We start from the raw sequence: 14,471 nt of genomic DNA on the forward strand, positions 1-14,471 counted from the left end.
CTCACTATATTACCCGGTTTCACTCCTCAGTCACTTGCCAGTTCGTTCTAGTCTCTAGGCCACTTTTTCTCCGTGCTCTTTCGTTTTTTCTATGTATTTATCCCCTAGCCAGCTACTGTTTTGTGTTCCCCCCATGGACTGTTCCTCCGGACCGTGTCTCCACTCTCCCCTCCCAGGCAGGTCAATGTTCAGTCGCCTATCTGTTCCACTATTGCCTTCATCTCTCTGTCTCTACCTTCAGTAGCCACCATCACCACCGACCAGCCCAGGAGTGACCCAGCCTACACAGCTCGGCCCAGCTCTCCATCTCCTTGCCTCCTGCTGTTGGTCAAACACCCGGCTACTACTCATCGACAGGACTACGCACTATTTCCCTCTGTGTATTTTTACTCTCATCATCACTGTACATAATAAATCACTGCTTGCATCGAAGTCGGCTACCTGGGTCCGCCTCTTTCTCGTTCGCTCACTGCAGGTGCGAACGGCACATAACAAACAATGGAGCATCTGCTATGTCAGTTTTAAATTCTGTGACCTTAACGCAATTATACTAACTAAATAACCATATGTAGATACAGTCATAACCCCACGACATTAACAAGATATTTTTCCATAGCAATAGCATGAAGTTACAAATATTGTTACATCCCTGGTCATGAGGGATTCCTACAGTAATAGTGTGTTCGATTATTTAAATTAAATTTTAAAATGTCAGAGTATGCCATCATCCCTGTGTAAGTCAATTAAGAGCCAGATCTGCCCTCTTAAAAATATGATACAAAACTGAAGACAGCTTGACAACTCTTGATGCTGGCATCAAGACAATTTTGAGACACAAAAAATTCAGCCACAGACCAGGAAAGGTTGAGAAACCCTGACGTTCACGTTCTATCATTAGAATATCATATGTGTACATGAATAAATCTTCCCAACATATAATTTCACCATCATAATTTTACATACCAATATATAATAACTTGACATCAATACAATAACATTAACAACAATTAGTCAGTAAAATGGTTCTCTTATAAACATGACCTTGACTCATCCAGAACACAACCCTTTATTTCTGTTCATGGCTTTGATTTTTACACTGATCAACACCGAAAATGCTATAACTTTCATTGGTTGACGAGTAGACATTTTACTTATTCAAGAGGTTCAACACTGCAACTTTTAGGGACTTAAAATACAGATGAAAAATGTTCCATTTTTCCTCTTGGCTCTCTACTGCATTATTTTACACAGATTAAGTGTGTCAAATTTGTAAGCATCATTCCAATATGGACAAAATATTAAGCTTTCACAATTCCCATGGTTGGGGTTTTGTGATCCTAGAATGACTACTTTATAATTTGCCAATTGATGCTACGAGACACACACATCCCACTTGTCTCGTCTCCCATCACCTAGCTCAGCTTGAAATTTCACTTCTTCTGTCTACAACATTTTGAGATATCCTGATAAGAGGCAATCATAGCAACCAAACCAGCGGAACAAAATTATATAAATATCCAAAAGCTATTAAAAGCACTGCTGAAACACATACACTGTAACAAACACCACTTTTTTTGCAGATAGACATCTTCTACTTTTTACTTTGTCAGGTGAATGCAGTTGGATCTTAACTCAATCTTCTCCTTCTGTCTCTTTTTTATACTTAAAAGAACAGAAAACTAACATGAACTTAGTTCATGGCTAACTTAATCGTACCTGATTTCATGATAGCTCCTCCATGTTAAAGCACTCTTACTTACCAGCAGGGCTAAACATTCTTCTCCAGCTTCTGTGAGGTGTCATACAGTCAGTGTCTTTTTTTTTTCCAAATAAAGCGAGGTCTGTGGAATACTGTAACACAGTTCCTCAAAACTGTACTGCCAGTGAGATGGCCTTACCAGACTCCATTTCAATCTTGTCAGCAGGGACTACCTGATGCATGTTTGTTATCCAAGACATGATCTCCAGTCTCACTTTCCATTCTTAAGATCTTCACTTAGATATGGCATTAGAAATTCAGATAACACAAGAACAACCAAGAATATAAAATCACAGCCTCAGTACTGCATGTTCAGTGTCTATTTTTATACAGAAACTTTTAATGCTCAGTTCAGACATCTCTCTCCATTTTGACTACAGTCTTGTACAGTTCTGTCGGCTGTGTGTTCATCCATTGCACAGCTGAAATTTCAGTTATAGCAGCAACTGCTTGGTATTCTGGATGCACAGAGTGATACTATAGTGAATGTGTGTAGTCATGTATATCATCTTGTGTATTGTATTTATATCCTGCACAGTGTCCTTCAAAGTAAAAGTGATTTTATTTTATTTATTTCTTTGTTCAGACAATGTATTTATTATTTGTGTTGTCTTTTAATTTTTTAAAATACTGTATATTGCTAATTTGTTGCTGTGGTAGTTAAATTGCACTATTGTGTTATGATTACTATAGCTGTGCTGTTAAATGGATTATCTTAAATTAATGACCTTGTTGAACTACTTTTGTGCTCTTTTTAATTGTCCCCAGGGGATAAATAGATGAATTGAACTGAACTGAATGTGTGTGTTGGTGTGTGTATTTATAATGTATTATTTAGTATGAGTGAACATTAGCACTTGGAGCAGCAATTAATTAATGACATTCACTTAAACAGACTGAACAAAATCAATGGAAAGACATAAGTGGATGCAAATGGAAGTAGATTCACTCTAGTTGCTAAGAACTGATGTGAAGACATGGCAGTGCATGGTGAAACGTTCTTCCTTTTAACAGAAATGTATGCCTGAATGTGCTAAAAGTTGACTTGCAGTTGAATAACTCCAAAATAAAAATTTAATGACAACTTGTACAGTAAGAGCGTGAATCTCTCTTGTGTCTTTATCTCTTCATGTCATCAAAAATCCCATTACCTAGGTGACAAAAGTTGCACAATCCTACATTGTCCAACTTACATTTTCTTAAATCCAAAATCGGGTCAATCTGTTCATTTGTAGTTCTAGAAAAGATCATCCATGCTTGCATCTTCTCCTCATTGGGCTACAGCAGTCATCTTTATTCTGCTATCAGCAGGCAGAATGTCCAAAAATTATAACTGACGCAAAATGCTGCTACCAGATGAAGCAATTACATCCCATTGTTACTTGCTGCCCCTTATTGGAACAAATTTTAAGATTTTACTATTTATTTTTAACACCTTGAATGGTAAGGCTCCTTTTTATTCCTGCAGTCTATCCATTAACTCCATATGAGCCTGACTGCTGCTTGAGATCCTCTGGCAGGGCCTATTTATTACTAACAATAACGATAATGTATTATCGCAGACCATCTGCCAGTGTCATCCTTAAATATCTTTTTAAAACCATAAGGTTTTATCAGCCATGGCTACATACGCTACATACACAAAAATAATCGTTTAAAAAAGATATTTTATCTTTATTTGAGCTGATACAACAGATGTTTATGAGCTGCCTATTTTTGAAAATGTGTGTTTTCTGCAGGTGGAGATGACTGAACTGAACTGTGCAGCAGGTTGTGGAAAAAAACATGAAGCTGTGTAAATCAGTGATATTGTGCTGACTGCATGATATATATGATTGGAAATAGTATTTTTTCCCAGGTACTGGCAGAACAATTTTTCTCTTCTTTAAATAAAATGGTTGGTTCAGTTGATGTGCAGACATGGTGTTCCCAAACAGTATGTAGGTGTATTCTTGTGCTAATGTCTCATTCCTAGAGCTTTTCAGTTTCACAGATACATGGTAATGATTCTTATCCACTAATTCCTAATCACTGTGAGGCTATGTTAGGTGGCATCCCCTCTCCTAAGGCTGGTTCCTTCTGAGTCCCTTCAGGTTCAATTCTCAAACAGCCTCGGTGGTGCTCGGATTCACACGGAACTTTCCATTAACTGGGCATACAGCCCTGAGAAACTGCCTCTTAAAGGTTTCACTGAGGATGATGTAGAGAAATGGGTTGATGCAGCTGTTAGCGTAGCCCATACTAATGGCTATGTTGTAGGCATAGGAGAAAGCAACGCTTGGCTTCTGTACCCCTAGGTGGACCAACTGGAGGATGTAGTAAGGAGCCCAGCAGATGAAGAAAGCCAGGCAGATGGCCACTGCCATCCTTGTCACCTTCCTGGTACGAACTCTCAAACTCCGTGGAGGCAGTGGTGCCACGCTGGTGGACATGTGTTGGAGGATCTTGAAGAACACCAGGCAGATGATAACTAATGGTATCGCAAAGGCCAAGAAGAACTGGTAAAGTGTAAACCAGTACGTGTCAGTGACTGGGTCGGGCAGGAGGAGAGCACAGGCCACCAGACCATCTGGGAGTAGCATCAGGCCTGCGTACAACCACACGGGGAGGATGGTGAGTAAGGACAGAGCCCACACCAGGCCAATGACCAGCGTAGCTACACAGGGTGTGCGGACATAGTTGAAGCGGATGGGATGGACTGTAGCCAAGTAACGATCGAGGGTCATCGCAGTGAGGATGTAAGTACTGACAATCTGGCTATTGGAGTCAAGTGCAGTGATAACAGTGCACATTGTAGCGCCAAAGTGCCAGGTGCCATTGCCTAGCAACTGGTGGATGAGGAATGGCATCCCAAGAAGAAACAGGAGGTCAACAACTGACAGATTTAAAATAAAGATGTCTGGAACAGTTTGTTTAGCACGACACTTGGTCTTCTTCATGATGGTGTAGATGACAATAAAGTTCCCCATGATCCCCAGAAAGCAGATGATGCCAAAGATGACAGGAAGGATGGCACTGCAATGAAGGGCCCCGTCTACAGCTGGAGAAAAGAAGAGGAGGGAGCAGCAGTTCAAACTAAAAGATACTTAGCACTGTTATACTGTGTTGTAAATTGTCTTTAATCATGTTGAAAGATATGAAGCTTTATATTGCATCAGCATGTGAAGTATAATCATCATGTTGCAATGTTTTTGCAAGAGCAACAGAATAATATTAACACTTGTCTGTTACGGGGTTATTACTGTCAGATCTGTTAGACACTGCATCTAACACTTATTAAATGTCTCCTTTTAGAATAGCTTCAATATGGAAACTGTGTGTGTGTAGTGTCTCTTTTAACAGTACAAAACACTCTAAAATGATGTGTAAACTCAAATCATAAAATCATTTTTAGTAGTGGCAAAGTTGAAATTGGTAAAGATAAGTGATATTTCACACCTCTCATGTAATGAAATGCTATTAAAGAAACTGCAGCCTGAATTGGTGCAATAGACTGTGAAAGCTTTTGATTAAAACGACAGATTATTTAAAAAAAAAACATAACTTTTGGAGAAAATAAAAGGGAAAAGTGCACGAATTATTACTATTTTGTTGTTGATGATGATGATTTAATGTTGAGGCTTATTAACAAAGTGTGAAATGATGTTGTTGAAACTGGATTACATACCTGTTGTTAAATTAGTCTCCCCAAGGGAAAAATTTGAATCGTTAAAATCCATCGATAAAATGCAAAGTATGGTCAAATCGATAAGTATCACCAAGTGCCGCGTCCCCAAGAAAAATGCATCTGAAGCAGTCTGCAACCGAAATTCCTTCTTACTCTGTGACTGTTTCCAGATGTCCTGTTTTAAAGATATTTAATCCCTTACAGCATCATTCCTGCACCGCTCTGTGAGCACAGCAGTGCGCTCTGCGTGCGGTATCAACAAATCCGCTCTTTGGCGACTGAAAGCTGCGTCTCCTCTCGGAGCCCGTGACGCTCCGTGTGGAGTTGCCACGGCGCTGCGGTTGTCGGTACAGCTTATGACAAATCAGTGCATAATATTAATAGCCCGTAGCTGGTGTTCTTCCCCATAAAAATAAGCCCGGGTTCGTAAAAATCATCTGTGGAGACATTTGATCCAAGTGATTTTATTGTGTTATCTTAAGACAAAGTGTGGGAATTTGTGCCCTTGAAGAATAGACGACATTCATGATCAGAGGAAAACAGAAAAAAGGAAAGGCGAAGGAGCACCAGCTAAGAAATATGCTTATTTATTTCCATTGTTCAAACACAGTTTGGGTGACTTTTTGACATTAAATGACGCCTTGACGTGCCCTATCTCGACCGACATTAGCCATCTCTCACTGGAGCAGATAAGCAGCAGGTGTTCCCACTAGGCTACCATCTGATCCGTGGGCTACTTGACAATTTACTGGAGGATTTGACCCGTTTCTGAACCACGTCGTTTTCCACTGTCAACCGCTACATGCCCTTGCAGCCGCCCCTAATTTGACAAGGCTCCTGGATGTCAGGGAGACAAGGTTGTGGGTCATAAATAGAATTTCAAAGAAGCTCAAGGGACATGAACTCTGATAGTGACTGGGTCTGACACATGGGCTGCTAATCCACAGGAACCAGTGTGGGCTGTAAACAAAACTAGAAAACTATGACATTAATAGGCATTTCCACTGCAACAACATTAATAGGATTGTGCATCATGTGTACAGGATGAGCAGCAGATTAAGGCCTAATGTGACACCAGATACTACTGCAGCAAATGAGTTTAATTTGATCAGAAATTAAACCGACTGCTGACAGTTTTCTCAAGAATGGAATTCATGACCTGTTACAATAACGCCATCAGGAAACAATCCATCTATTTGGTAATGATCAGTGAGGCGGCTTCACTTTTAAGAAGTGTGTGGGGAAGTCAAATCAGAACATTTTGAATTCAAGGGTTAAAACTGAAAACAAAACAACTGTTGTGAATGAAATTCTAGTAAAAGTAAGATTGGATCTAGATGTTATTATCAGTGCTTCTGCGCTTCTATCACCACTGCTGCTGTTATTTTTCTTTTTCATTTGTTCTGGTGGCTAGATGCACAAATGTCAGATTCCTTAGGGAACATCATTTTGCCTTCAACAATTTTTGTCGATATTCTAGGCCACGTCTTATCCAGCAGCTTCTTAGTTTTCCTCTAGCCATTGGTGGTGTTGGCAAATTAAAAAACTTTAAGTTCTGAGAAACTTTTGTCTTTTTTTGTTCCAATCAAAAGAACATGCATCACACTGTCAAGCTCCCCATACTCATGCCTTCGGTCTTTGTGTTTATCAATCAGAGCCAGTCCTCCTCTGAGCCCACAACAATCTAATCTCATCTTTCTGATCCTTGTTAAATCTTCTTGGTTTAAAGGCTTGTCTTTCTTTCCTCCTCTCATGCCTTCAGCCACATTTGCAAAGCTACATAAGGCTGTAACTTTTTGATTAGGCTGGAATTAAATCCAAACTGCCTTTTTAAATAGCTGGTCTTTCCCTCTTCTCCGATACAAAGCCCACTTTGGACCAACTTCATGAGTTTTCTATTTTGCCGTTAACACTTGGTCCCATTCTTAGTTTTCCTTCATTTAATGTGGCTGATCACTTCCTCATTTGACTGACTGCTGTCTACACATCCATGTGCCCACATGATTGCAGTAAGCTCAGAATGAGAAACGGGGGTTTTGCTAAGTATGTACCACGTACAAGAAATTTGTCATGGTAATGTGGATGAAAGTCAGTCGGTGGGGGGGGTCCTGGGCCTTGTTTATGAGGGTGGCTGCCGTCAGAAAGAAACTGGTCTTCTGCTGAAGTTTTGGTCTTGATGGACCGCCACCTCTTACCAGAGAAGAGTTTTTCAGAAGGTTTGTGCCTGGGTTGGGAAGGGGTCGGCCACTCATGTCAGGGACCGGAGTTATTGCAGGTCCTGCAGTGATTGCAGCCAGTGACTCACAGGAGAGCAAATGCCATGCTGCAGTCTGTTTTTGTCGTTTACAGTGGAGGCAGAGTAGCACATGATGATGGAACAAGCCGGGATAAACACAATCAGAAGTCTACCATCGCTGGCTGTACTAAGTCATACTAACATCTGATCAGGAAGCCTCTGTCCTCTCATCAGTTTGTATAAATGCCATCTAAAGCGTTAGGTATCTTCCTCACAGTGTTGAAAAGTGGACTTTGACTTCATAGACTGTGTCATTAAAGACTTTTTAATTAAATGTAACATACTGGTCTACTTTATATGGAGCTCTCACTTCAGCCACTGAAGCTCATTTTGTTTCTATATTGGTGGACATGTATTTATACATAACTCTGGTATCCTTGATCTCAGTTCTTAAGGCGTAGATCTCAATTCTCCCCCACCTCCCAGATTTCTTTGTGCTGATATGCCATCTTCACAGTGTTCTTTTCATGCCTCATGTCAGACATTGCCAAACAATGTCAAACATGAAATGCATCCTTGGCTATAGATGTGACCATCTTCTCCTGTTGCCCCTCAACATTCTTTCATCAAGCCACAGTCACAAAAACAGAATTATTTCTGTATTTGCTTCTATTGCTCTTTCTACTAATATAACAGAAACAGTCATTTTATAAAAGTGATCCTTCTGGCCAGTAAGGCATTCAGGCTGACCTTTTTTGCTGTCATTAAAACTTTTGGAGCAAAAGGCATTTAGCTTTTATTTTGGTACACTTCTGCCTTCCTGTTCTGCCGCCTGTTTGTTTTTCAGTTTTACAACTCCAACTGCCTGCTTTAGTCACACTCACCTGTCTCCCATTATCAATCGAGGAACTCTGGATGTCTCCCACTTGTGGTTCAGTTGGTGTTTGATTCTCCAAGTGTCTCCCACATTGCTTGACTGAGTTAGTTGCTTTTGATGACCATTTGATGGATGCATCGCCCTCATAGTTTTAGGTCTGTATTGTGTTTCAAATTGCATGTTACCTCATTTATGTATGGACTCTGGTTTTTGGTCAGTGGCTATACTTCAGGTTTCATGCCTATCATATCATAAACTTGTTCAGGACTTCCCTGTGGTTAAGTTATTAATCTGCTCTTTTAGTCCTGTTGTTGGGACTTTGTTTATAGACTTTTCAAAAGGAGAGCCTTGTTTAGCTTTTCTGTGCTTTAGTGATAATGGGTTTGTACTCCGTCTGCCAGTTCCTGCCCATGCTCTTTTCGTTCAGTGTCGTGTTTACTTGGCCTCTGCACCTGCCACTGCCACAGTGTTCCCTGTTTGTTTTAGAACCATTTGAATATAATAAAGCTCTGTTTCCCTTCTCCTCCACATCCCCTCTGGCTCTGTCTGCATTAAGGAAAAACTAAAAGAAGGTGAAAGCCAGAGGTCTCGCTATTTCAGTATTCCAGAGTGTGCTGCTAACCCAGCGCTCTACAGCCTTACACTCTGCCTGGCAGAGAGGAAAGTGGAACAGGAAGTGTTTCAGCCTAAGAGGGAGACCTGCCTTCCTAAACAAAAAGTAAGAAGGGGATAGCAGTGCAGGCAGTGTTAACATTTAAAAGGTTTCACTTGAATATCCATCCATTTTCTAAACCGCTCAGTCCCAAACGGGGTCATGGGGGGCTGGAGGTGGGGTACACCCTGGACAGGCTGCCAGTCCATCGCAGGGCTAACGCACAGACGAACAACCACTCGCACACACAATCACTCCTACGGGCAATGTAGAGACAAGCAGTGCATTATGAAGAAACAAAAGGAAGCTAATAAAACAGCTATGTTTGACAAATCTGTTGCACACCTACCACTGATGTTTGTTGTGGTCACGCCAATAAGGCCACCATGATATATTCTGCAAGAGCACTGCTCGCACTGCATTGGAAACACAAATGTGTTCTGTGGCCAGGCAACCCAGGCCAATAGTCGGTCAGCTGTCCATGAGTACAGTAGGGTTCCCAGTGGTAGTGGAATGACGGCATAAGCCTTGAGTTGTCAGTTTCTGGATAGCTCTGTGAGCTACCATGCAGGTCTATATTCACTGTAGGGAGAGAGGAGCAAATGAATGAAGTGCATAAAGAAGGGAACACAGAAATGACTTGACCTGCTTCAGGAATGTTGTCATGTTCCAAATTGTTTATCCCATGAAATTTAGTTTTATTTTTTAACTTACTGGAAGTTCTTTTCTCAGTCACACAATTCATTGCTGAACTGAGTTTATAATCAAGGTTTTTTCAATCAACAGTGGATACATGCCCATAACTTTCTAGCTTCTTGACAAAAATAATAAACATTATTCCATGAAAGCTGAAATTGTTATCTGCAGTTGAGGTTTCACACCACTCTGCTTTGATGCTAATACCCTTTTTGCAGTGGAAAGAGCTTCCTCTTTGTAGCACATACCCAAAATTCTGGGTCAAAGTAAAGACTGTGTGATTGTGCTCACACGCTTTGGCTCTGGGGACAATCCATTAATGTATCAGTCAGTTTTCATTTATGCAGAGCCTTTAGAGAACAAGGCCACTCTGTGGTTTATAAAACAAAACAAAACAGAATGTGTTAGAAATAATGGTGGGGCTGACAGTTAAGCAAGGCAAAAGAGTAATGGTCAAACAAATCTGAACCAAAAAAACTTGACCGTCTAAAATGACTGTCTTTGTTAAACAATGGGCTGTTCCACCAAGGTCAATACCTTGTCCCCTTTAATTTGGGGACAAAAAAACTCAAATTTGACCTTAGAATTGTGCTTTGTAAGCCAAACAAAGCCTTCATTTGTACACCAAACCTTTACAATTTTGCACCAATGTTCAGCTTTATAGTAGATTCTACCTTCCAAGATTTGTGTGAGAATGAGAAATACAGTATCTTTCCATCTGAAAAAAATTTAGGGGGAGAGAAAAATGCAGAAGAACAATTGCTTACTGAGTTTTCTTAAGTGTAAATGGCTTTGGGGATTCAAAAGTATAAGAAATGTGTGTGTGCCTTTGTATTACTTACATCATGAGGGCCGAGAACCTGTTAACACATTCACACTGTGGGGACTCGGCCATCATTGTGGGGACCAGAAGCTAGTCTCCACAAGGAAATCATTGAATTTTAGGGTGGCAACGTGGTTTAGGGTTAGGGTAAGTGTTAGGGTCAGGGTTAGGGTTAGCTAAGTAGTGGTTATGGTTAACGTTAGGATAAGTCTACAGGCAATGAATGTAAGTCAATTTAAAGTCCCCACAAGGAATGAAAACACTGTGTGTGTGTGTGTGTGTGTGTGTGTGTGTGTGTGTGTGTGTGTGTGTGTGTGTGTGTATGTGTGTGTAAGTACATTTGTTTAAATGCGTGCACGTCTGCATGTGTGCGTGTTTTTCCAACTATGTGGGAGGTCGACTCCCGCGCCTCTCATCTGTCAGCTCAGCAGGGTTGCTATGGGAACGGCAGAGGGCCAACAGAAGTAATGAAGATGCTCTGAATTGTTGCGAGGTGACCTTGAAAAACCCAGAGCAGCCTGTTCTGAAGGTAGAATGCAATGCTTTTGATCACATACATGCTCGTAAACTTATTTAGGACAGTGTTACTACTCTGAGCCATCTATCCCACAATGCACTGTAATGTGAAGTGTTTCTCTTGCTTTTCAACTCACCCAGCTTCTTTAAAATCTCTCAAGACAAGATTTTTTTTCCGGCAGATGCCTTTTTCAAATATTAAAAATTCCCCCTCCGTCCTTATCTGCAGCCCAATTTTACACACACACACTGCAGATCACCAGAGTGCTAGTATTAACACTCAGCTTTAATCAGAGGCTGATGAAGTGACATGGAAGCCAGGTGGAGGCTCTTTCTGGGAAATTAGTGCCATTAACTGATCAAGTAAAGCAGCCGAATTCACGTCAACAGCAGCTGTACTCTCTAGTGGAGAGAAACTACTAATAGGTCCCTGTCTGTGTGTCTAAATGTGCATGTAGGTGTGCGAGAATGTGTTGTGTTGTATGAGTGAGCACATTAAGGCCTGTGACTGTGTGCATGTGTTTGTGTGTGTGTGTGCGTGTATGTGTGTGCGCACTAGCAGAGGAAATGAGAAATTGAGGTCAGATGGAGTACAGACCTACTTTGAGAGATTTCTGTTTGTTAAATATGCAACAACCATTTAGCACTTATCCCACCTCATCATTGCCTTGTTCAGATTACATCTATGACACTGTGTGTGTGTGTGTGTGTGTGTGTGTGCAAGCTCTTGCTACTGTACCTCAACAGCAATCAGTCCACAATGCCATTATTGATTGTGCTGCTCTGCTCACCTTTCCCCTTGTTTACTTATTTCAGTGATTAGCCTGGCCTCCAACAACACTTATCACCATGACTGATTGTCAATGGAAATTGGGGGAAGTGCTACAGGTAGGAAGGTCAGGACAGATGTGATGGAAAAAGAGGATGTGATGAGTTGAGGGAACAAGGAGGTGAGGAAATGAGGAGATGACAAAAGGATGCATACAGTCCCACGATGGGCCCTGCTCAGCTTCCTGAGAATGGCATCCACATCTGTAGACACCGAAGAAGAGCCTTTCAAAATAAAATATCCAACACTGGAAAGAAAAACAGATGCTCATATATATAAGGCTATTGTAGATTATTGTAGTATTGAATGTAAACAAAGGTTATTTGGTAGATTAGACTTACATTCACCAATGGACCAGAGACTTCACTGACAGAATACTAATGTTGCTAAATATGCAAGTGTTTGCTAAACTCACAATATCGACTTAAGAGACAGTGATATTGCAGCTCATTTTGTGTGAATGCTACCTGGTTAGTTCTCCTATATATTCACCTCATCACCCTCAGTCAGTTGTCAGTTCATTTTGATCCCCGTTTGCCACAGCTCTGGTTTGCTTCACTCTATTCCTAGTCTCTGCCTGCTACTAGCCCTGGATGTGAGCTGCTCAGCTTCTCATCACCCTGCCACCACTTTGCCTGGTCTGTGGCTCATTCCACTCCCATGCTCTGAATTGTTTGTGCCTTCTCCAGTCTTCTCATCTGCTACAGTTCAGATAATATTTAAGACTGCCATTCTCTGGATGTGATGTTGTGACTGAATAGCCTCTGACTTGTTGACTTCTTGTTCATTTGATTGTATATTTCCTACCTTAATGTGGAGATCTGTATTAGTCTAAAGGTTCTTTGGATGCTGGTCCCCCTTTTGTTTGGTATATACTTACTGCAGTCCAGTTCCTAGTTTCATTATTCTCTAGTTTTTGTTTGTATTTGACCACTCTACTAGACTTTTGTTACCTCCACCAAGATTCAAAGATTCATAATGTTTATTGTCATGTGCACAGTAAAGAAGCATGTTTCCCTGTACAATGAAATTCTTACTTTGCTGTCCACCATTAATGCTAAAAAATACAAAGTGAAATATAAGGTAGATAAATTGTACACAAAATTTGAAGGCACTGAAAAACAGCAAGTGGAAACAAATATATTAAAAAAATTATAAAGAATATAATAAAGAGAGAATGTATGCTACATCGGAGCTGTATGTGCAATAGGTGGCAGTGAGTGTGCAATTATGCATGTGCAAATGTGCAAATTTGGAATGTAAACAGTACAGGTGGAATTACATGAAGTAAGTCCTGATTGTATAGTCCTGTGAGGAAGAAAAGGATCATGCTGTTTCGCTGCAATTTAAAGGACAGCAATATAGGTGAAAGACAGTGGGAAGAATTCTCAGTCGACTCTGATCTTCTGCAAACATGAAAAGTGAGCTGTGTAACAAATGGCCAAGTGTCTGGCCAGTTCTGCATGAAGTGGGTGTGAATGTTGGACTGACTTCAGAAAGTTGTAGAAAATATCAGGTGCCTGACCATCTGGCAGCTCTGCTGATAGATGCCAGATGATGTTACACTGTGTCATGGCAAAGGTTGTCTGACACAGTGCAGGTTTGCCAGTGCATTGGTCTCATTCAAATAAATGGTGGTTCTGAACACGGTACACAGGAGCCTTTCTTAACCATTATATAATAAATCATTCCCCTTGCATGTTTTGTTGATACAGTTTTGCTTGCATTACTTTGAGTCCACTTTCACACTTTTAGGCTTGTGTGAATAAGACTGTAATCTTATATAACAAACACCTGGCCATTAGGAAAACATACACTCATACAACCACTTAAAACTCAAAGTGAAGAGTTTCAACTCTGCCCTCTTAAATCATGTCCTCTTTTTAATTCCTTTCCGTTTGAGCTTGAGAGGCAGTGTAGAAATTGCTGTCAAGACCTTTAATTGTATGGTGGTTCAGAGTGGTTCTTGTACTTACATAATGCTCCCCTGCTGTAACTCTACCCTTAACTGTTGTTACTTCCAGGCTGGACTACTGTAGCTGTTTACTATCAGGATGTACCAGTAAGTCCCTAAAAAGCCTCCAGTTCATCCAAAATCCTGCAGCCAGAGGAACTAGCAAGAGAGAACATATTTCTCCTACAGTATATTAAACTTAACTTCTCTCCACTGGCTCTGTGTAAAATCCAGAATAGATTTTAAAATCAAATCAAATCAAATCAAATCAAATTTTATTTGTATAGTGCCAAATCACAACAAAAGTCATCTCAGGACACTTTACAAAGTAAGGTCTAGACCTTACTGTTATCAATATTATTACATAGGGAAAACCCAACAAACCCCCCTTGAGCAAGCACTTGGCGACAGTGGGGAGGAAAAACTCCCTTTAACGGAAGAAACCTCCGACAGACCCCGGCT

General features: G+C 40.7%; 1 protein-coding gene and 1 long non-coding RNA gene across 2 annotated transcripts in view; one reads left to right on the forward strand and one right to left on the reverse strand.

Annotated features, from left to right (window-relative positions):
• Window positions 1–432: 432 nt before the first annotated feature.
• Window positions 433–5,694, reverse strand: mchr1a (melanin-concentrating hormone receptor 1a). Its single transcript, XM_020610960.1, is given in 3 exon segments — window positions 433–3,867; window positions 3,870–4,799; window positions 5,427–5,694. Coding segments are annotated over 3 exon segments (1,062 nt in total). The 5' UTR covers window positions 5,479–5,694; the 3' UTR covers window positions 433–3,787.
• Window positions 5,695–8,622: 2,928 nt separating this feature from the next.
• The window catches only part of LOC109966288 (uncharacterized), a 16,099-nt gene continuing 10,250 nt past the window's right edge, over window positions 8,623–14,471 (forward strand). The window contains exon 1 of the long non-coding RNA XR_002275743.1: window positions 8,623–8,694. This is a non-coding gene — a long non-coding RNA (uncharacterized LOC109966288). The remainder of the gene's footprint in view (window positions 8,695–14,471) is intronic.

The sequence above is a fragment of the Monopterus albus genome, unplaced genomic scaffold (genome assembly GCF_001952655.1).
Source record: "Monopterus albus unplaced genomic scaffold, M_albus_1.0 scaffold108.1, whole genome shotgun sequence".
Lineage (NCBI taxonomy): Eukaryota > Metazoa > Chordata > Actinopteri > Synbranchiformes > Synbranchidae > Monopterus > Monopterus albus.